This window comes from Narcine bancroftii, chromosome 6, assembly GCF_036971445.1.
Source record: "Narcine bancroftii isolate sNarBan1 chromosome 6, sNarBan1.hap1, whole genome shotgun sequence".
NCBI lineage: Eukaryota > Metazoa > Chordata > Chondrichthyes > Torpediniformes > Narcinidae > Narcine > Narcine bancroftii.
The window spans coordinates 90,793,340-90,817,402 of NC_091474.1; the positions used below are offsets into that span (position 1 = coordinate 90,793,340).

At 41.5% G+C, this 24,063-nt stretch overlaps 1 protein-coding gene across 2 annotated transcripts in view; it reads right to left on the minus strand.

The window, feature by feature from the left end:
• The window catches only part of LOC138736331 (glutamine--fructose-6-phosphate aminotransferase [isomerizing] 1-like), an 81,200-nt gene that overhangs the window by 49,427 nt on the left and 7,710 nt on the right, over positions 1-24,063 (minus strand). For both annotated transcript variants that reach the window (XM_069885663.1, XM_069885662.1), the window contains exons 4-7: positions 23,026-23,151; positions 13,730-13,788; positions 10,726-10,860; positions 2,004-2,065 (exon numbers count right to left, since the gene is read on the minus strand). In XM_069885663.1, the coding sequence (XP_069741764.1) occupies positions 2,004-2,065; positions 10,726-10,860; positions 13,730-13,788; positions 23,026-23,151 (382 nt within the window). The remainder of the gene's footprint in view (positions 1-2,003; positions 2,066-10,725; positions 10,861-13,729; positions 13,789-23,025; positions 23,152-24,063) is intronic.

Consider the following 24,063-nt stretch of genomic DNA (forward strand, 5'->3'; position numbering starts at 1 on the left):
ACAGCAGTCCCACCTATCTTTAACTGCATGTGGGACATTGCAATGGGGTGGTTCAATTTGTCCAAATTACAGTTTAATTTCAGCTTATGTAAATTGTGACCTTTTAGGCTAAATGATAGTTTTTTTTGGGAATGGGGTGAAGCCATCTCAAATCACAAGGTCAGATGATACCAATCCTGAAATCCCTGCACCAGTGTACTTCCAACAGATGGGATGTTTGTGGGGGGGCGGGGGGGGGGGAGGGGGGGGGAGGGGAGGGGTGTGAGAATACAGAAATCTGGGGTTGAGAAAGTTTTTTGGGGGGGGGTCATAGAATGGAGGAAGCAACAGTGAGAATGTGGCGACGGCGAAACATAAACACAAAGATGACCACAGAGGCTTTTCCCACTCATCGTTGCCCTGAGAATAGTGCAAAGTCCCAGAAATGCTGGAGGATCTCAGCCAGTCTCTCAAAATCCATGGGAGGTAAAGATATATTGCTGACCTTTCGGGCCTGAGCCCTTCTTCAAGGAATAAGCAAAGAACAGGAAGCTGCCAGAATGAATACTGAAGACTTACAGGGGGATGTAGTCTGGACCAACAAAATTAATTGGACATGTTCAGAGGGGAGAATTGATTTTAGCTCTGTAAAAGGAGACAGAGGGAAAAGGGAAGAGAGAGAGTGAAGGGGTGGAAGCAGGGGGTTTTAAACAGAAATATGATGTTAAACGATATTAATGCCATCCGGTTGGAGGGTGCCCAGACAGAAGACGCGGTGTTGTTCCTCCACTTTGTGAGTGGTTTCAGTCTGGCAGTGCATGAGACCAATGGGCAGACATGTCAGCAAGGTAATGGGGTGGGGAATTGAAATGGCTGACCACTGTGAGATCCATACTATTGTGGAAGACAAAGACGACGCGCTCAGCAAAGCGATCTTCCAGTCTCTCCGAAGTAGAGGAAACCACACAGCAGCACCGGATATAGTAGACAACCCCTGCAGATTCATAAGGGAAATGTTCCTTGACTTGGAATGGTCAGGAATGATGCAGCCCGATCAATCCAAATGCTGCTTGGCTTTATCATGCACAGACACTGCCCCAGTACAGAGAGTTTGCAGAATGTTCTTTCTACTTGCACCTTTAATTTCCACGGTTTTACTGCAATTCCAGCTTTTGCATCACCTTGTCCCTCACTCACAGGGTCCCGATGATTGGATTTTTCTGCAGGAGTTTGCTTATACATGCCTAAGTTTTGGTTCAGGGATCAACTACAGGGTGTAATGCATGCTCCTTGTGTGAAACTCTTTGGATGTGGGTGCTGGGTTGGTTTGACTGAAGTAAACAAAAGTATTTACAGAAATACATGAAAATCAAAAAGCTGCAGATGCTGAAAATCTGAAACAAAACCAGAAGATGCTGGAAACAAGCAATAGGTCAGGCAGCATTTGTGGAGAGAACCTTCGTGTTTTATCAACGACTCCTCAAGTTCTGACAAAGGGTCTTTATCTCACATATGAAATGTTTCTTCTCCATAAATGCAACTTGGTGGCTTTTGGAATTTTCCAGCCACGTCTGAGATACGTTTCATTCCATTGCTCATTTAAATTTAGAGATATGGTACGGTAATAGCCCCTTCCATCCCACTGGTTCATGCCCCTAAATACACCATTAACTTAAAAACCTTGAATGCTTTTGGAGGGAGGGAGGAAACCGAAAGACCCAGGAGGAAGCCCACGGAGCCACGTGGAGAAGTAAAACACAAAAGTCTGCAAACACCGTGGTTGAAGTAAAAACACGCTGCTGGAGAAACTCATCAGGTCAAACGGTGTTCTTTATGCAGCAAAGAATTCCTTACAGACAGCGCTGGATATAATCCCATATAACCACTGCGTTAACCATACTGCTTTATTTGCCAATTTCTCAAAAAAAAGCATCTTTAAGTGCTGAATTCAGATTGGCTGCCATTTATCACGCTGATTATGAAATGTTTGAACCTCTGTAGGGACCAGAACCATGGTATTTTACCTGGTACAGACTGCTTGCCCAGGGAAGTGAATGCTCTTGAACACCAAGGCAAAAGCACCTTCCTGTAAAAACATTAGAGTCATTAGTGTAGAACATATTGCGTTTTCAAACAAAAATCTGGAAACACATTTTTAACTTATCTATTTTAGTTCAACGGCCCAATCAGGCGAAAGGCATTGAATTTTTTTTCAAAAGCTATTTATAAAGCAGCTCAATCCAGCAGTTGAATTAACCCATTGTCAGATCTTGTTTGATTGCCTTTCACCAACTCAAACATATACTCCTGTGCCCTCATTTTTGAAGCTACTCACTACAGTAATTATAGCAAGGCCAGGTCAATGGTAACGTCATACCATAATGGGGGAGCTGGAGGGAGAGAGAAGTGAGAGCATGCAAGAACAAATGAGGAATTCACGTTTATAATGTGACTTTCAAACACTGTATACTGTTTTAACTCATGTAATTGTCAATACCGTGTAATAATTGACCCCACCCCCCGGCTTTTGGCCCAAAAATTGGGTGTTTTTGTATGACCTGTGTAAAAGTCAACCCCTCTATTTTTGACCCATCAGATCTCCTGACAGCAGATCCTCACCCTGGCCATTCACCCATCCAAGCTCCCGATGACCCAACTGCAGACTTACCACACGGTCCTGACGCCTTGAATGACACAGGTACTTAAGAGGTCAAAAGTTTGACCTCTGTAAAAGTCAACCCACCTCCCCTCCCATTTTTTTTTTAAACCACGAGTACATAAGGTAGTTTAAAAAAAAATCAAAGGTGAAATATTCATGGAAAGAATGGTTCAGAGAACCATCACTAAACAATCATATTCAAGTGGATGGAACAATCCACACACTCAACAGTTTCAGAAGCCTGATGATGCAAACCATTCCTACTCATGACAAAGCTGTTAGCCTTTGCTTATTCAATACTCTTGCACTATCTGTTTGAAGGCTTGAGGCTGGCCGGAGATCCCCAGCTCTGCAAAGCGCAACATGCCCCAACCAAGTGATGACCTCCCTGGTGATTCTCCTGGTCCTAGCTGAGGAGACTCCACTTATCCCTCCCATTCTCTGTCACTATCATCACCCTTCCTTCCTCCCAACCAACCCTCTCCTTATCTGTGTCCAACTATCAATCGACTCTCCCACTTCTACTGGTCACCTCCCCACTGCTCTTTCAGCTCAGATGCTGGACCTCAACTGTCCATTTCTCTCTGCGGATGCAACCTATCCCCCAAATTCCTCCAGAAGCTCATATTTTGCCCCTTTCTTGGATATGTTGCTCTATCATTAAAGATGGTGCCTCACAGCTCTGGTGTTCATTTCGGGCTTTAGACATAGACTATGGTTACAATCCTTTTGGTCCATGAGCTTGTGCCACCCAATTACAATCAAATGACCTACAACCCCCAGTGCGTTTTTGAGCAGTGAGAGGAAACCCACAAAGACACGGGGAGAATGTACAAACTCCTTTCTGTTACGAGCCCAAAGGACCCCAAAACCCAGCAGCAATATCCACCATGACAAGTAGTTTCTTAAACAAAAGTTGTTTTTAATTATCTTTAAACATGAAAACAGAATCAAACTTTAACTTATCACTATTAACTTAACTAACCCAACTTAATTCCCTTCTATTCGAAGCGCACGTGTATGATATGTGTGTGTAAATTTTAAAAAGTTCTTTGGTTCACAGTTTAATCTCACTTCTTATTCTTCCAAGTTCCCTGGCTGCAGGCAATTCTTCTACTGTGCACAGAATTTAACATGTATAAACTTCACCAGGCTTTGGTGCTCGAAAGGTAAATAGTTACCGCTTAGAAAGGTTCTTGTAGGTTTTGTAGAGAGAGATTTGTTGTTCCAGGATTTCCACAACTGAGGTACCACCATTAGTCACCTCAATGACTTGCTTTTTTTTTTTAATTTTTTATTTTTCACACCATAAATCACATTAACCATGGTACACACTTTTTCCTTTTCACACATATACAGTGCCATTTTCTCCCCCCCACTCCTCCCAACCCACCCTCCCCACCCCCCCGTCCATTTAAGGTATACAATCTAGGATACATTTAACCAGTCAGACAATGTTGTCACTCAACAAAAATACACCAGAAATTCTACTGAGTCCATTCTTTTCATTTCCTTCTCCTTCCATCAACTTAGGTAATGATTGTCCCCGGTAGGTTTTCGCTATTGTATTTAATGTAAGGCTCCCATATTTGTTCGAATATTTCAATATTATTTCTTAAACTATATGTTATTTTTTCTAACGGAATACATTTATTCATTTCTATATACCATTGTTGTATTTTCAAATTATCTTCCCGATTTCCAGGTTGACATAATACATTTTTTTGCTACGGCTAGAGCTATCTTAACAAATCTTTTTTGTGCACCATCCAAATCAATTCCAAATTCTTTGTTTTTTATGTTACTTAGGAGGAAGATCTCTGGATTTTTTGGTATATTGTTTTCTGTAATTTTATTTAATATCCGGTTTAGATCTTCCCAAAATTTTTCTACTTTCTCACATGTCCAGATTGCATGAATTGTTGTTCCCATTTCTTTTTTACATCGAAAACATCTATCAGATACTGTTGGGTCCCATTTATTTAACTTTTGAGGTGTAATGTAGAGCCTGTGTATCCAGTTATATTGTATCATACGTAACCTCGTATTTATTGTATTTCTCATCGTTCCAGAACATAACTTCTCCCATGTTTCCTTTTTTATCTCTATATTTAAATCTTGTTCCCATTTTTGTTTAGTTTTACCATTTGTTTCCTCATTCTCCTTTTCTTGCAGTTTAATATACATATTTGTTATAAATCTTTTGATTATCATTGTATCTGTAATCACATATTCAAAGTTACTTGCCTCTGGCAAACTCAAACTGCTTCCTAATTTAACCTTCAAGTAGGATCTCAATTGGTAATATGCCAGCGCTGTATCTTGAGCTATATTGTACTTAACTTTCATTTGTTCAAAAGATAAGAATCTATTTCCTGAAAAACAATTTTCTATTCTTTTAATCCCTTTTTTTTCCCATTCTCTAAAGGAAAGGTTATCTATTGTAAAAGGGAGTAACTTGTTTTGCGTCAATATTAGTTTTGGTAATTGATAATTTGTTTTATTTCTTTCTACCTGAATCTTCTTCCAAATATTGAGGAGATGATGTAATACTGGAGAACTTCTATGCTGTACCAATTTTTCATCCCATTTATATAATATGTGTTCAGGTATCTTTTCCCCTATTTTATCTAATTCTAATCTCGTCCAATCTGGCTTTTCCCTTGTTTGATAAAAATCTGATAGGTATCTTAATTGTGCGGCTCTATAATAATTTTTAAAGTTTGGCAGTTGTAAGCCTCCTTGTTTATACCATTCTGTTAATTTATCTAGTGCTATCCTCGGTTTCCCCCCTCTCCATAAAAATTTCCTTATTATTTTCTTCAACTCCTTGAAGAATTTTGCTGTCAGTTGTATTGGCAATGCCTGAAATAAGTATAATATCCTTGGAAAAATGTTCATTTTAATACAGTTTATCCTTCCTATTAGTGTTAGTGGTAAATCTTTCCAATGCTCTAAATCGTCCTGTAATTTTTTCATTAGTGGATAATAATTGAGTTTATATAGTTGGCCGAGATTTTTGTTTATTTGTATACCTAGGTATCTTATTGCTTGCATTTGCCATCTAAATGGTGATTCCTTCTTAAATTTTGAGAAATCCGCATTATTCATAGGCATTGCTTCACTTTTATTTACGTTTATCTTGTAACCCGACACTTCTCCATATTCCTTCAATTTCTTATATAATTCTTTTATTGATAGTTATGGTTCTGTTAAGTACACTATAACATCATCCGCAAATAACTGATTTTATATTCCTTGTCTTTTATTTTTATTCCTTTTATATTATTATCTATTCTTATCAGTTCTGCTAGTGGTTCTATAGCTAACACAAACAATAAAGGTGATAGTGGGCATCCCTGCCGTGTTGACCTGCTTAAGTTAAATTGCTTTGATACATGTCCATTTATTGTCACTTTCGCTAACGGTCCCTTATATAATGCTTTAATCCAATTAATATACTTCTCCGGTAAACTGAATTTTTGCAATACTTTGAACAAATAATTCCATTCTACTCTGTCAAAGGTCTTCTCTGCGTCTAAAGCAACTGCTACTGTAGGTGCTTTATTTCCTTCTACTGCATGAATTAAGTTAATAAATTTACAAATATTGTCTGTTGTGCATTTTTTTTGATAAATCCAGTTTGGTCTAAATTTACCATTTTCGGTACATGCTCTGCTAATCTGTTTGCTAATAGTTTAGCTATTATCTTATAATCTGTGTTAAGTAAAGATATTGGTCTATATGACGCTGGTGAGAGTGGATCTTTCCCTTGCTTTAGTATTACTGTAATTATTGCTGTTTTACATGAATCTGGTAAGCTTTGTGTTTCATCAATCTGGTTGATTACTTCCAGGAGGGGCGGAATTAATAAGTCTTTAAATGTTTTGTAGAATTCTATTGGGAATCCATCCTCTCCTGGTGTCTTATTATTTGGTAATTTTTTTATTATCTCTTGCATTTCTACTATTCCAAATGGCTCTGTTAATTTATTTTGTTCCTTTATTTGTAGTTTTGGTAGTTCAATTTTAGTCAGAAATTCATCTATTTTCCCTTCTTTCCCTTCGTTTTCAGTTCGGTATAATTGTTCATAGAATTCTCTAAAGTTTTCCTTAATTTCTTTTGGATTATATGTAATTTGTTTGTCTTTTTTCCTTGATGCCAATACCATTTTCTTAGCTTGTTCTGTCTTAAGCTGCCATGCTAGGATTTTGTGCGTTTTTTCACCTAATTCATAATATTTCTGTTTTGTCTTCATTATATTTTTCTCCACCTTATATGTTTGTAGTGTTTCATATTTTATTTTTTTATCCGCCAATTCTCTTCTTTTAGTAATATCTTCCTTCATTACTAATTCTTTTTCTATATTTACTATTTCCCTTTCCAACTGCTCTGTTTCCTGATTATAGTCCTTCTTCATCTTGGTTACATAACTTATTATTTGCCCTCTAATGAATGCTTTCATTGCATCCCATAGTATAAACTTATCTTCCACTGATTCCGTATTTATTTCAAAATACATTTTAATTTGTTTTTCAATAAATTCTCTAAAATCCTGCCTTTTAAGCAACATGGGGTTTAATCTCCATCTATACATTCTTGGAGGGATGTCCTCTAACTTTACTGTCAATATTAAGGGTGAATGGTCCGATAGTATTCTAGCTTTATATTTTTTTTTACTCTATCTTGCATAAGAGCTGATAACAAAAATAGGTCTATTCTTGAGTATGTTTTATGTCTAGCCGAGTAATATGAATATTCCTTTTCCTTTGGGTGTTGTTTCCTCCATATATCCAAAAGTTGCATTTCTTCCATCGATTTAATTATAAATTTGGTTACTTTGTTCTTTCTGTTAATTTTTTTCCCAGTTTTGTCCATATTTTAATCCAAATTCAGGTTGAAATCCCCTCCTATTAATATGTTCCCTTGCGTATCTGCTATCTTCAAAAAGATATCTTGCATGAACTTTTGATCTTCTTCGTTAGGTGAATATACATTGAGTAGATTCCAAAACTCCGAATATATCTGACATTTTATCATTACATATCTCCCTGCTGGATCTATTATTTCCTCTTCTATTTTAAATGGCACATTTTTACTAATTAATATAGCTACTCCTCTTGCTTTTGAATTATACGATGCTGCTGTTACGTGTCCTACCCAATCTCTCTTTAATTTCTTATGTTCCAATTCAGTTAAATGTGTTTCTTGCACAAATGCTATATCAATTTTTTCTTTTTTCAGTAAATTTAGCAGTTTCTTCCTTTTAATTTGGTTATGTATTCCATTAATATTTAAAGTCATATAGTTCAACGTAGCCATTTTATACTTTGTTTATCTTCCCTTTCCGTTTCTCCATCATTACTTTTCCTTCTTATCCATTTCTGTTTTCTTGTTTTGAATCCTTTATAAGACAACATTCCTAAAACATCAAACATTTTCCTTATTCTCCTATTTAAAACTTCTTTAGCCCCAATCCCCCCTTTCCCTCCTGAGTTGTCCTTTATCCCTTGTCGGACAACCACATCTCCCCTCTCCATTTGGATTTGTGAATTCACTCGCAAGCGTCAGCTGATTTTGCAGTGACCGTAATACCCCCCCCACCCAGCCCCCCTCAGAAAAGATTTCGCTTTTCATATGTGACAAAGGTCACTCTTTTAATTCCCTCCTTATTCCCTCTATTCCTTTTCCTTCCCTTATTAATTCTTGTCTATACTATCTATATTTCCCTCTAAATACGGATACATTCATGTATGCACATTATACATATACACACATATACCTCTTTACCCACATACATATAAATCGTGGTCATTTTTACTCTTATTACATGTCTTCATCTCTCTGTTTGTTTTGTAGTTGTTCTGCAAATTTCCTTGCTTCCTCTGGATCCGAGAATAGTTTTTTTTTCCATAAGATCGTTTTCGATGTTTTGAACTCTTTCCTCCTCTTCAGGAGCTCAAAACTTATGTCTTTTTAGTTTGCAGTCTTTTGTACTCTCATTACACGTCTTCATCTCTCAGTCTATTTTGTAATTGTTCTGCAAATTTTCGTGCTTCCTCTGGATCCGAGAATAGTCTGTTTTGTTGTCCTGGAATAAATATTTTCAATACCGCTGGATGCTTTAGTATAAATTTATACCCTTTCTTCCATAAAATCGCCTTTGCTGTATTGAACTCCTTTCTCTTCTTCAGGAGTTCAAAACTTATATCTGGATAAATGAAGATTTTTTGCCCTTTGTACTCCAGTGGCTTACTTTTTCCATTGTTTTCTCCAGTACCTTTTCTCTTGTAGTATATCTTAGGAATTTTACTAAAACAGATCTTGGCTTTTGTTGTGATTGTGGTTTAAAGGCCAATGCTCTATGTGCCCTTTCTATTTCCATTTCTTGCTGTAGTTCTGGACATCCTAGGATCCTAGGGATCCAATCTTTTAGAAACTCTCTCATATTCTTGCCTTCTTCATCTTCCTTAAGGCCCACTATCTTTATGTTATTTCTTCTGTTATAATTTTCCATTATATCTATTTTCTGAGCTAACAGTTCTTGTGTCTCTTTAACTTTTTTATTAGATTCCTCTAATTTCTTTTTTAAGTCCTCTACCTCCATTTCTACTGCTGCTTCTTGTTCCTGCACCTTGTCCATTCTTTTTCCCATTTCTGATAAGGTCATATCTATTTTATTCATTTTCTCTTCTGTATTGTTTATTCTTCTTCTTAAATCATCAAATTCCTGCGCTTGCCATTCTTTAAATGACTCCATGTATTCTTTAATAAGAGAAAGTATATCCTTTATCTTGCCTTTCCCTTCTTCTTCTATTTCTCTGTACTCTTCCTCTTCCTCTTCTTCTTCCTCTGGGTTGGCCATCTGTTGTTTCTTTGTTGCCCTTTTCTTCTCTTCTTTCTTGTTTTCGTTGTCTTCTGTGTTCTCCTCTTGCTGCAGGTGTTCTGCAGCTGTCGTTGCCGGCTGTGGAGATCGACTCCCCAGCTGGTCACCCCTCCCGTTGGTGTGTTTTTTTTCCATGCGCGGTTGCGCACTTTTACTCGGCTCAGCGAGCCATTTTTGTAGTCCATATTCTACCGACCTGAGGGAGCGGGTTTCTCTCTCCACTGCGGGCCTCTTCGAACAGGTAAGGCCTTTTCCTTCATCTTCTGTGTCTTCTCTTCCTCTCTTCTTACCGTTGGTTTCGACTTTTCTTTTTTCGTTGCCATCTTCTTTCCACCTTTATATTCACTTTACTTTGATTTTTATTTCTGTGCCTTTGTGTTTTGCTTTGTTTTTTCTGACTTTTCTGGAGAGGGCTGGAGTTCACCGTCCGGCCACTACTCCATCACGTGACTCCTCCTCCTCAATGACTTGCTGATGAAACTTGCCCCATCAGGGTTCTCCAAATGATAACCTCTTTCTTTCAGGCTACTACAGAGTTCCTTTCTGTTCCACTTATTCCAAGAGATAGATAGCACTTCCAGCCATCCGCCACTGTTTCAGTTCTAACAAGCTTCTCTGTATCAGCCTTCCGTGTCACACACAGTCAAAGACTTCCTCTGTCCCTCTCTTTATTTGAGATTCAAACTGCCAGCAGCATGCTCTTCTCTCTCTCACTTGCAAATCCACCCCCCCCACCTTCTCCAGCAAACAATAGGAGTGAGTCTTCTGGTCCATCTGTTGCTTTAGGTTAACTCAATGAGCACTTTGCAGAGAGGTCAAAAGCCTTGCGAAAAGGTCCAAAACAGACAACCTGGCTCTGGTTGTTCTTCCAAGACAATTGTCCATTCATTTCATGACATCATTTCAATTAGCACCTACTTGTGAAATGTGCATAGCATTCTCCAAGGTTTCTGTAAAGTCATTGAATACGAATTCTTCAGTATTTCAAATAAGATCTGTTTTAAAGTTTGTGTATGTAACCTACTCTAATTTTACCAATTTATCTCCCAAAAACATTCCCAATATTCCATCACATTACAGATAGCGCCAGATTCAAACCGAGGTCGCTGTCGCTGTCATAGTGTTGCTCTAATCGAGCTTAATCATCTTACAAAATAATATAAAATGCGCCCATTTAAAGAATAACAGGTTGGCCACTCACCAATTGCTGAATGACTCTCTCCACCAAAGTGGCAAAGCTGATGTTCTCATTCTCGCTGTTATCATACACATATTTGATCAACTTGGCGATAGATTCCGTATCGGTCTCTGACTCAAACTCGTAACCTTTGCTTTCCTGAAGGGGACAACACAGACTCTTACAATCATAGCAATAACTAGTTGCTCATCAAGGGATTCCCAAAATTATTTCATGAATATTGAAACGACAACATGCGATGGGAGGTCAGGGGGCATCAGCAAGTTTTGTTGAGGCAACAGGCTTTTTAAAAAGGCAGGCAGAAAGTTAGAAGGAAGGGGTTTCCAGATAATAGGAGTTTCAAAGCAGTTAAAAGAACAGATATCAGTCAGAAAAAAATATAATTGGCGGCTCAGTTAGCATAACGGTCAGCGCAAGGTTATTACAGCACCAACAATTCCGCTACTGTCCGCAAGGAGTTTGTACGCTCTTCCTGTGACCTGCGTTGGTTTCTACCGGAAACTCAGAGCTCCGGTTTCCTCCCGTGTTCCAAAGATGCATGGGGTTAGTAGGTTAAATGGTCACAAAGGTGTATTTGGGCGGCATGGGCTAATAAGACGGAAGGGCCTGTTACTGCATTGCGTCACTAGGCTCTTTCATGTGACCAGAATACCCAGGTGTAAAGCCACATATTCTACCTCTATGTGGCTCTCAGGGTACCCACCTGAAAGAGCAGGAGGCGCCTCCGAGGCGCACTTTGTAACCCTCCTCTGGGAGGGATAATCGCCAGAACACTGAAGTCCCCCTAGGGGCCTGAATGCAGCTGCCTGAAAGTGGCTGCTAAAGGGTGGACTGATGACGTCGCAGGGATGTCGTCAGCGTTCTGAACACTGAGAAAGGCTGAAACCATCATCAGTATTTTTCTTGCCTGCTCCGGGTCTCCCATAATCCTGTGTTCCTTCTGCTTCTCCTTCGTCATGCTTCAAATGACGTCACGGCAATGGGCGGGAGCACAGCTACAGTGGACAGGAGCCGGAGTGCACTCCGAGGCGCCTCCCGTGCAACTATCCCTTTCAGGAGGGCAGCGCAGCACTTTCAGGGCTGCCACCTGAACAACGATTCCTAAGCTCTGCTTCTGCAGGCACATTCTTGGCGGAAAATGAACTGAAAGCGGCTACTGTGAATAAGAAGTCAAAATGGGGCAGAATCACAGGACATGAACATTTAACATTATGGCAATCAGGATGAAACCACAAAATGTTCCCCCAATAAACCTCCTCTTGGACCCATCTTCCTCAGGAGATTCCTTAAATGTTCTGAGACCCTCTTCTAAAGTTCTTGTTCCATCTGATCCAGATTTTCATTTGCATGTAAATATGGATGAGGGACTGATTCTCTAGAGTCTGCGATGTGTGAAGCTACAGTTGATTGGTTCAGTGGAGTTATCATTGTAAATTTAAACATTTTTAAATTTGAAATTAAATTTTAGACATACACGGTAACAAATCCTTTTGGTCCACAAGTCTGTTCTGCCTAATTACACTCAATTAACCTACAACCTCAGATACATTTTGAACAGTGGGAGGAAACCAGAGCACTTGGAGACATGGAGAGAACGTACAAACTCCTTACAGGCAGCGCAGGATGCGAACCCTGGTCTTGGGCGCTGCAACAGCCTTGCGCTAACCACTAGGCCAACTGTGCTGCCCTTTTTCTGTGGAAAGAATACTGACTGGCCGAATGAATCTGCTCCCCTAATCGTTGATGTATGAAAGAATGCAAAACATTTTTAAAGGGAGTGTGCACAGGCAAAGACTGGGTCTGTGTTGGGCTCCAACATTGAGAACCAGAACGTGAAGCCCCTGCCGGAACGAGCCCGACAGGGAGACTGGTCCCAACCATTTCAAACTGTACTTCAATGAAGGGAGTGCAGCCTGAACTTTCAATCTTAGGCACGTATTCTAACAAATTACTCGACAACTTTGTCGTGGAAAAAGATTACCAGGTGGACAAAGAGGGAAAAAGAAAATCAACATCGCGTTCAGATCCCTTAAAGAAATGCAAAATCCTCAGTGACATCCGGCTGCCTCTGGTGGAAGTAGGGAGCATGGAGGACTTGGAGCTCACATATCGAGAGTACCTAAAAAGCCACTGTGAAGGACAGAAAGAGCTTAGCTGCTCACAAACTACAAATCCATCAACCCTTCCCATCCCATCTGGGAGAGTCAGCAACTCTCACCCTGGTCTCATTCGCCACTTCGGACCCCAGAGAAGTAAACCTTCTTCAGTCAGGAAAGGTACCACTTCACAGCACCATAGATCAGGAATCAGCCCCTCCCTTGTTCTACGAACAGAATCCCAATGATAATCGAAGAACGAGGAATGTTAAGGAATATTCAGGGAGAACCTGAGAAAGTTCGACTTGTGACTCTCAATGATTAAGATGGGCAGCACACAAGTGCTATATGAGAATGTTACTTCAGAGGGCTGTAAAAAAAAAAAAAAATCCTTGGGTGATTCCTAGCTGTATGAAGCATCTCGTTTATCTGACTATTGGAGAACTTTTATGTGTCAAGTCAATTTGGATAAATTACATTTTTTTAAATTTAAGTCATATAGAACAGTAACAGGCCCTTTTGGCCCACAAATCTGTGCTGCCCAATTAACCTACAACCCCTGAATGTTTCGAGCAGTGGGAGGAAATCAGAGCACACGGAGGAAACCCATGTAGACATGGGGAGAAGGTTCAAACTCCTTACAGACAGGATTCGGATCCCGGCCGCTGGCACTGTGACAGCCTTTCATTAACCACTACATTAACCGCGCCCATCATAACTTCCACAGGACAGAATAAATGTCTGAAGGCCACAAGTTGTGGGAGTAAAATTAGGCCATTCGGCCCTTCATTCAAATTGTGGCTGATGCATTTTTCTTCTCCCACCTTCTCCCCATAACCTTGGCCATCCTGAGAGAAATAATTTATTTACTTACACAGAAAGCCAATAGTTAAAGGTTACTAAGCACTTACCAGGAATATCCGTAGATTCTTGTGATTTGTAATTATTCCATTATGAATAACAATAAATTCTGGAATTTAAAAACAGAAACATTATTGCAAGGAAGAAATAAAAAATGTGCAATTTATTAGATACAATCTTCCCCTGGGGTTTGGGTCAAATTGATATGAACTTTTATTTCTAGCAAACACCATAGGACATTTGTACAAAATGAAGGGAGGAAAGTTTAAGGGAGCCATCAGGGGTACTTTTTTTTCCAAACCTAGGAGAAGGAGCAGAGGAGATTTACCAGGATGTTGTATGGATTGTAAAACAAGTCTTATGAGGCAAGGTTAGCAGAGCTGGGACTTTTCTCTTTAGAGCGTAGAAGGATGAGAGGTAGCAATAGAGACACAATAGATAAGGTAGACAGCCAGGGAGTAGCAAACACCAGAGGATATCTGTACAAAGTGAAGGGAGCCATCAAGGGCAAGTTTTTAAAAAAAATATAAACCCAAAGAATTGTGGGTACCTGGAATGCCTTACCAAGAGTGTAAGTGGAGGCTGGAACAATAGGGGCATTTAAGAGACTCTTCAGCACATGGATGAAAGAAAGACGGAGCTAGGAGTACATAGGTCAACACAGTCGGTGTAGCAATTAGCGCAACATCTTTACATCGCCAGCGATCGGGACTGGGGTTCCAATCCCACGCTGCCTATAGAGTTTGTACGTTCTCCCCATGTCTGAGTGGGTTTTCCCTAAGGGCTCCAGTTTCCTCTCACCATTCGAAATGTGCCCGGGGTGGGGGGGGTGGAGGTTAATGGTTTGTAAATTGAGCGGCACGGACCAGTGGACCGAAATGGCCTGTTACCATGCCATATGTCTAAATGAAATTGAAGGCCAAGAAGCCTGTACTGTCTGTAGTGTTCTATGTTAAGATGATTTAATTTCAAACATAAAATTTTTCCAAAAAAGATTAGATGCATGAAATGCAAAGCAGTACCTAGCATTCATTACCTGCATCATGTCATCAAGCTGGCACATTTGTAGTGCTATCATGAAGTTAACACATTCAATGTATGAAGCACTTAAGTAGCTTCCTTGAACATTGCAACCTTCAAGTGTTTTCCAGGGCTGTCCTCTCACTCTCCTGTGTTAGCAGGACCTTAGACTGCAGGTCTTCCCCATAGAACCTTTGTGATGGCTGCATCAAGCTTCAGTAAATCCCTGCAGGCTACATTGATCCAGTCAGCAGCATTTCCTTGTGCCACGTCAGACTCTGATGTTAATAGTGGCTGGTTTGATGATGTTTTATCAAACAACTACCAGGATTGTAGAGGTGTACTGGATAAACCCTAACCTTCTTAGAAGGACCAGTTCTATGCCGGAATCATTTATGTAATTTTCAGAGGGAGATAAGCATGAAAGTCCCTGTTTTGCCCTTAATATGCGTACACGCATACTGAGCAACAAGACCAGCTAGCAGTGTCGTCTTTACTGGAAAAGTGATACACCAAGCTTTTGGCAATCACTCTGGAGTCATTTGAAGCATTGTAACAGGGTATTTCCCTTGCTGACAGATCTGTCCATGGTTTCTGTACTGTCAGATGAGACCACCTGCAAACTAGAGGAACACATATTCCGTCTGGACACCTCCAACCAGATGGTATTAGCATCGACGTCTCCAGTTTCTGTTAGGACACCCCAAGACTCTCGCCTTCTCCTTTCTTTAACCTCTCTCTCTTCCTCCCTCCCTTTCACACTTGCTGGTGATCCCAGGAATCGAACGCCAATCAGCCTTTAAAGTGCCAAGTGCAAAAGTAAAATCAGCTCAATGCCAGCATCAGATGATATCACCTCACGCTGGGGATTGCCGCCCTTGACTCCTAGTGCAATCCCCTCCCCCCACCCCCCCCGGTGTCTCCAGACGCTGGCGTTGAGATCAGGCAAGTGTGAAACGGGCAGCAACATTGCAGGCACTTCCGATTAAAGGTAGAACGGACAAAATGCCGGGGATAAACCCTTGCAAGTGTGAAAGCATTCAGTGTCCCAGTTAGGAGTGGTCTAGTGTGAAAGGCCAAGCCCCCATTCCCATCCTGGGGCACTGAATGGCCGATTTACTGGGGGCGAGTGAAAGGGTCTTCAGTCTCCTTTCCTTGAGCACTCCTTTAGTCTCCTTCCTCCAGGCTTAATAAATGGTTGTTAGAACAACAGGTCCAACCTCACCTGTGCCTCCCAACTCATCATCTCAATAGTACACCCACCCAAGAATGCAATACCTCCAATTTCGCCCAATTTGATGTCAGTGACTTTCACCGTCTCCTCTCTTTGATGTCCACTGACTGGTACAGAGAAATAGATCGGTGGTCAATCCATGAGCCTACAAGAGTGGCAGAGAGGATCACTGGAGTCTCCCTATCCCCCTCCTCCCATCTATGTGATCTACTGGGAATGTTGCCTGAAGAGGGCGTGAAAAATTATTGAGGACCCCTTCCACTCTGCACACAGCATCTTTCAGCTGCTCCCGTTGGAGAAGAGATACAGGAGGATAAGAGCCAGCACCACGGGCAGTGAGAATGATGAATGACCAATGGAACTGCTCGCACTGACCATCCAAGACTCTCATATTTACAAAATTATATTGATTTATACATTTGTATATATGAATACTTATCCTGCATGTCTATTGTTTGTCATTAAGTGCATTATGTCTAGTTGTGTGTCTGTGTGTTTTGTACCAGAACCGGAGAACATTGTTTCATTGGGTTGTACTTGTGTAATCAGATGACAATAAACTTGACCCAAAGAGAGACTGTTCTTAATGATATGTCATAGGAAAAATTAGAGTTTCCACTGTGCCATCCCTCCTCTCACCCTCAATAGCACCCTCCCCACCCCCACCACCACAAGCTCCAAGATTGGTGGTGCTGTAGGAAGAACAGTTGTAGTGTGAACTGGGGCTGGGGGGGGGGGGGGGATGGCGGCGATGAAAGACAAAACACAGTTTAATAAACTTGTAGAAGATAATAATAGACTCTGCCCCAGTCTTCTGATTATGGAAAACATTACAGCGAAACAACTCTGGCTAGAAGTTTGAAATTGAGAGATTATGCAAGACAGGAACCTGTGCTTGTTCGGCATTTCCTGCTATGCGTTGATTAACACGACTTGTTTGTGAAATCACAGGTCTCAAACCTGAAAAGCCTGATTTTTCTAGCTTTGCTCTCTGTGAATCACTGGCCTCAGAAATACCCTTTAAAATTTCTCCCTCGCACCTGAAACCTATGCCCTCCAGTAGTTGAGGAAAATGACAGTTGATCTACCCTATCATTTCCTCTCATAATTTTAGATACTTTTTTCTGATCACCCCTCATGCCTCTGACACTCCAGGGCCAACAGTTCAAGTTAGTGCAATCTCGCCTTTTCTTTAATTCACTCCAATCCAGGCAAAGAGCTGGTGAACAGCTTCGACACCCTCTCCAAAGCCTTTGGGTTCTTCCAATAGTGTGGTGACCAGAACTCTGCACAATACAAGTACTCCCGACTTGTGACCTGGCCATCCGTACACGTCTAAATTTAAAAAAAATATATACGTATATAAGAAAAAATATAAAATTTACGTGGTTTATGTTGTGTTTGACAAACTATAACAGGGATACAGGGCATGTAAGAGCCAAAATCTGCGTACTTACCTTGTTAGTCGGCATCCGGGGTGCATAGACTGGGCGCGGCCATCTTGATTCCCATGCGCATGCGCGAGCCTTTGGTCGACGTATGCGCGGTGGGTTCCTGTATTGAAGTTCGGTTGGTGCACACGCGAGAGTTAAGGGCGCCAACCGACCTCAAATACATAAACCCACCCTGCATGCGCCGACCAAAGACTTGCACATGCGCACAGGAATCAAGATGGCCGCGTCCAGCCTATGGACCCTGGGGCCCTGGCTAACAAAGTAAGTGTGCACATTTTGGCTCTTATATGCCCTGTATCCCCGTTATAGTTCGCCAAATACATGTGATTAAAAAGTTTGCTTTAAGGCTTCGATACTTCACATGCCCAGATACAATTCTGACTTGCATCCATTTCAAGATATGACCTCTCCCTCAGACCCAATTACGGTTGTAATTCGGGGAGTACCTGTACTCCAAATCTTTCTTTCTTTGGCTTGGCTTCGCGGACGAAGACTTATGGAGGGGTAATGTCCACGTCAGCTGCAGGCTCGTTTGTGGCTGACAAGTCCGATGCGGGACAGGCAGACACGGTTGCAGCGGTTGCAAGGGAAAATTGGTTGGTTGGGGTTGGGTGTTGGGTTTTTCCTCCTTTGTCTTTTGACAGTGAGGTGGGCTCTGCGGTCTTCTTCAAAGGAGGTTGCTACCCGCCGAACTGTAGGCGCCAAGATGTAAAACAGCCCAAAGTTATGGCCTAAAGCCTGCTGCAACACAACTTCCCAACTGTTACACTCACTAACCCAACCAATCGTATTAATTACTATCCAATTTATGGGCTTGTACTTCAAGATCCCTGGGAATGTGTTTCCCGCACCACAAATAACCATCGACCATTAGACCTCCTGGGGACATATTTTCCAGGGTGCTCGCTTCCTCTGCAACAACATCGACAATTTCCCAAAACGCACGGCTGCTGGCTCCCCATTGTCCCACACACCCATCGTCAGCAGCAAATTTGAACCTAGCTACCGTACAACAGACTTCTCCCAGAAAAGAAAAGCTACATGGTTTATACACAAAGAACATAATTCCAGGGGTACAGTGCTACTGGAGCTCACCAGGAGGCCGCCCCGGTGCCTAAAAAAAAAAACGAGCACATAATTCCCCACAACATTTCCAAAGTACTTCACTGTCTGCAGTTTCCTGGGACATCAAGTGGTTATTTTAAATTTACTTAAATGTAGACATACAGCACAGTAACAGGCCACTTCGGCCCACAAGTCCATGCTGCCCAATTGACCTACACCCCTCGGTACGTTTCAATCGGTGGGAGGAAACTGGACCTTGAGGGGAAATCACGCAGATTCAGGGAAAATGTACAGACTCCTTACAGACAGTACTGGATTCAAACCCTGGTCCCAATCGCTGGTGCCGTAAAGGCACTAACTGCTATGCCAACAGAAGGGATCTTTGTACTAAAGGCAATTCACTTTGATGCTATTGCTCTATTCTGTGCAATATGTGGGCCTTAACTATGTAAAGAAACAAGATAATTACACCATGCGAATGGTGCTCTTGTTCAGCATGTTCAAACAATCTGATTTTAAAACAAGCAAGTACTGTTCTATCTGCAGGGAATGTCTGAGCAGCAACGGTGAAGGAAAACTGCAGGCAAATGTTGTCACAGGCTACAGCAGACAGGAAGTAACCACGTAGGTGTCTCTAACGGCACTGGAGGCACTTTACCCTCACTTGAAGCTGGGCATCCATAGCCTCACCACGCCACAGATTTAAGTGGCTTTTGACCTTACTCCTCGAACGACCGGTCCTGCAGGAGGTGGGTCGAGGTGGTGTGCTGGCACAAATACCAAACTGCTGATGCAATTGTGAAGATGGCTTGATTTTGGCAAGACTGCTTTGTGCAAGCTGACAAATTTTACGCTGCAGCCATCTGCTCAGACCACAAGCTTTGGAATCGTCAGCAAAGGCAGACGTTTGCAATTTGACAGAGCTCCTCGACCATAGACTTGTTCTGCAACTGTGATAGCCTGACACAAGTACTAGACATCCAACTTCCAGTTTCACATTATTTTGGGAAGAGACTTCCAGGTTTACTTGTGTGAATAAGCACTTCATGACATTGCTCTCGAAGAGCCATATCCTCATTCTGAACTTGTAATTACACATCAACAACTATGTAATGGAGACCAAGTTCCTTGGAGTTCACTTTACACAGCATCTCCTCACTTGTCAGGAACTTCCTGATAAGACTGAAGTGGGTAAGGCTACTATCCACATTCATGTCAATCTTCTACAGGAGCTCTATTGAGAGCGACCTGGCCGGCTGCATCACAGTGTGGTCCGGTTGGTACAGAGAACTGGATCGGAGGTCAACCCACAGAACATAAGGGTGGCACAGATAATCACTGGAGTCTCCCTCCCCACCCACCTCCATTGATGTGATCCATCAGGATCATTGTCTGAAGAGGGCACGGAAAATCATTAAGGACCCCTTCCACTTCCACCCTGGGCACAGCATCTTTCCCCGTTGGGGAAGAGATACAGGAGTATCAGAGCCAGCACCACCAGGCTGAGGAACAGCTTCTTCCCAAGGGGTGTGAGAATGCTGAACAATCAAAGGAACTGCTCACACTGACCGTCCGAGACTCTCATTTTTACAAAATAATTTTATGTATTTATCTGTATCTGCATATGTATTGTTTGTCTGTATGCTTGCTATGTCTGGTTGTGTGCCTGCATGTTTTGCACCGAGGACCAGAGAACACCATTTCGCTGGATTTAACTTGTGCAATCTGGTTGAACGTTTAATGGGTTTGGAGGGGAGTGGAAAGGAGGGAGGGAAGGTAGAGGGGGATAAAAAGGGGAGAAAATGCCACTGTGTATATGTAAGATGGAAATGTTTGTATGTATTTTGATTGATATGGTTCATAGTGTGAATAGTGGGGATAGTGCCGGAGGATTGGCGCATTGTGCATGTGGTTCCGTTATTTAAAAAGGGTTCAAGGAGGAAGCCTGGCAACTATCGGCCTGTAAGTTTGACGTCTGTGGTAGGTAAATTAATGGAGAAAATTCTTAGAGATAGTACTTATAAACATCTGGATAGACAGGGTCTGATCAGGAGCACTCAACATGGATCTGTGGGAGGAAGATCATGTTTGACCAATCTGATTGAATTTTTTGAAGAGGTGACTAGGAATGTGGATGAGGGTAGCGCAGTGGATGTTGTCTATATGGACTTCAGTAAGGCCTTCGATAAGGTACCACATGGAAGGTGCAGTCTTTAGGTATAAATTTTGAGATAGTCAAATGGATTGAACATTGGCTGAAAGGGAGAGGCCAGAGAGTGGTAGTGGATAATTGTCTGTCAGGTTGGAGGCCGGTGACCAGTGGTGTGCCTCAAGGATCTGTATTGGGCCCATTGTTGTTCGTTATATACATTAATGATCTAGATGATGGGGTGGTGAATTGGATTAGTAAATATGCGGACGATTCTAAGATAGGTGGAATAGTGGATAATGAAGAAGATTTTCAAGGATTGCAGAGGGATTTGGGCTGCTCAGAAAAGTGGGCTGAAAAATGGCAGATGGAATTTAATGCTGATAAGTGTGAGGTGCTTCATTTTGGTAAGAAGAATCAGAATAGGACATACGTGGTAAATGGGAGAGCATTGAGGAATACAGAAGAGCAGAAAGATTTAGGAGTAACGGTACATCGTTCCCTGAAGGTAGAAACTCACGTGAATAGGGTGGTGAAGAAGGCTTTTAGTATGCTGGCCTTTATCAATCATTGCATGGAATATAGGAGTTGGGAGGTGATGTTGAGATTGTATAAGACGTTGGTGCGGCCTAATTTGGAGTTCTGTGTGCAGTTCTGGTCGCCTAATTATAGGAAGGATATAAACAGAGTGGAGAGAGTGCAGAGAAGGTTTACCAGAATGTTACCTGGGTTTAAGCATCTAGAGTATAGGGAGAGATTGGACAGATTAGGTCTTTATTCTTTGCAGCGTAGAAGGTTGAGAGGGGATTTGATAGAAGTATTTAAGATTATGAAAGGGATAGACAGAGTGGATGTGGATAGACTATTTCTGTTAAGAGGAGGAAAGATTAAAACAAGAGGACATGAGTTAAGAATTAAGGGGCAGAGGTTTAGAGGTAACATAAGGGGAACTTCTTTACTCAGAGAGTGGTAGCCGTGTGGAATGAGCTTCTGGGAGAAATAGTGGTGGCGGAGTCAATTGTATTATTTAAGAAAAGGTTGGACAGGTATATGGATGAGAAGAAGATGGAGGGTTATGGGCATTGTGCAGGGAGGTGGGACTAGAAAGGGGTGTTTGGTTTGGTGCGGACTAGAAGGGCCTAATGGCCTGTTTCTGTGCTGTAATTGTTATGTTATGTTAAAAATTAAAAACTTGTGCAATCTGATAACAATAAAATTGACCTGACTTTACATCTTGTTCCAAGTTTCCTTATTATACTCAGTCACCACTTTAAACACTTTATTTCATTCCAGAATCTCCAGTGCATGACTGGTTACCAGTGTTGACTTGGTGGAGCTTGCACATACATCAGGATACCGCCAGGTGCTCAGGTTTCCTCCCACAATCTAAAGACATGAGAGTTACTAGGTGAATTTGTCAGTAATAAGTTTCCCTTTTTTTTCGTCAATGCAGTAGAATCTAGGTGGAGGGGGTGTGGAGGGTGGGGGCTACTGATGGAAACATAGGCAAAACAAAACAGGATTAGATGGATGTTTGACAGTTGGCATGGACTCAGGTTGATATTCATGTGTGTGACTGATACAATTCTGGTCTACACAATCGATCAATATTTAGCCTGATATTATACCAGTGAACCTGTATGACCACCTCAAACTTTAATTTCAAAGCATGGAATGCCCGAGCTCACATTGAAAGGGTTTCCTGTCCTACTGACGGTTACCCAGCTTCTGCCAACCATTTCCAAGATGGTCTGCAAAAATCCTGGGAGCTTTTCTTTCCATTTCACTGAACTGTAAGCGACTGAGGAATAATTTATGCAATCAATCCAATTCATTGTAGGTGTTATAAAGATGATCAACTTTAGTTACAAAATTGCATCAGACTGGATCAGAGCCAACACAAAAGTAATAGCCAATAAGTATGACAAGATAGAACGTACATTACTGCATAGTCCCTTTGGGCCATGACATTGTGCCAACCCATTTATACCTACCAAAAATAAACTAAACCCTCTTAACTTCACAACCCTCTATTTTACTTCCATCCATGTGCCTCTCTCTCTTAAATGCCCCTAATGTTCAAGCCTCCACCACCATCCCTAGCAATGCTTCCAGGCGCCCACAACTCTCTGTGTTTTAAAAAAAATACTTACCCCCAATTTCTACCCTAAACTTTCACTTTGAACAGATGTCCTCTACTCCCATCCTAGGAAGAAGGTGCTGACAGTCTACCTTATCTATGCCTCTCATAATCTTATAGACCTCTATTAAATCACCTCTCATCTTAAAGAGTAAGTATTAATCTTACAAAGGAACACATTACAATCGAGTAGCACCTTTAAAAATTCAACTGTGCCACCGGTTACCCAAATACAAGGGAATGTCTTTGTTTGTTACCATATGATTGGATTAGAGAAGACTCACCATTGTCCTTATCTGATCTCTGCGGATGAGCATTGACAGAATTAGGAACTCCATGCGTTGCCCAGCGAACATGGGCAATAGCAAAATGAGTTTTATATTCGACATCAAAATTAATATCTTCATGCTCTAAAAGAAAATGAAAACATTTACCATTCAATGGTGCCACAGTGATGGAACTTGCAAACACAATTACTCCCCACCTAAAGCCTGGAATTTGGAGTTACACTCACAAATGTTGAGAGCTGATTAACAGACAGAAGAATGAAGGAATAAAATCTGCTGTGACTAGTGGGGTACTGCAGTGATCCAGTGTCAACAATTTGTCTGAGGGGACAACCTTTCCAAGTTGACTGATAACATGAAACTATGTAGGAATGTGAGTACTCATGAGCATACAAAGAAACTTCAAGCAGAAGCAGACAAGCAAAGGCCTCAAGGTCACTCCACTTCAAAGCAGGCTTCCACTTGCACAAAAAGAACTGCTCGGTTCACGGAATTCTTCCTAAAAAAATAAAATATCATCATATCTTCAGGTTCAGGAAGGATTATGAGAAAAGCAAGAAGATTAAGAAAGGAATGGGGAAAGTTTGGGTGGAGTGTAAATTCTTGCACAGATTAACCGCCTGATGTCCAGACCTTGTGCTACACGTGCCCAGTAATTAAATAATGCTTCATCTTATAAAAGCAAATGCATCCAGTATAACATCAAAAAAATACTGTTTTAAAAATAGCCTAATAGCTATGTGACATCATGTCATGTTTAAATTTAGAGAAGATTAGATGCTCAGTTTCCAAATGGAATTCAAACACTGTGGGGACCCTTTTTGAATCACTTTTATAATCTGATTTGTTGTGAAGATAGAAGAGTTGACAAATGAGGTAGTAGAAGCCTAATAGAGCCTGAAATATGCATGATCTCAGAAGCTAAGGAGTCGCAGGCCTGGTCAGTTCTTGGGTGGGGTGGGGTGGGGTGGGGGGAGGGAGAGAGACGGCCTAGGAACACCAGGTGCTGTAGGTTTCTGTGAGGGGAGCTGGACA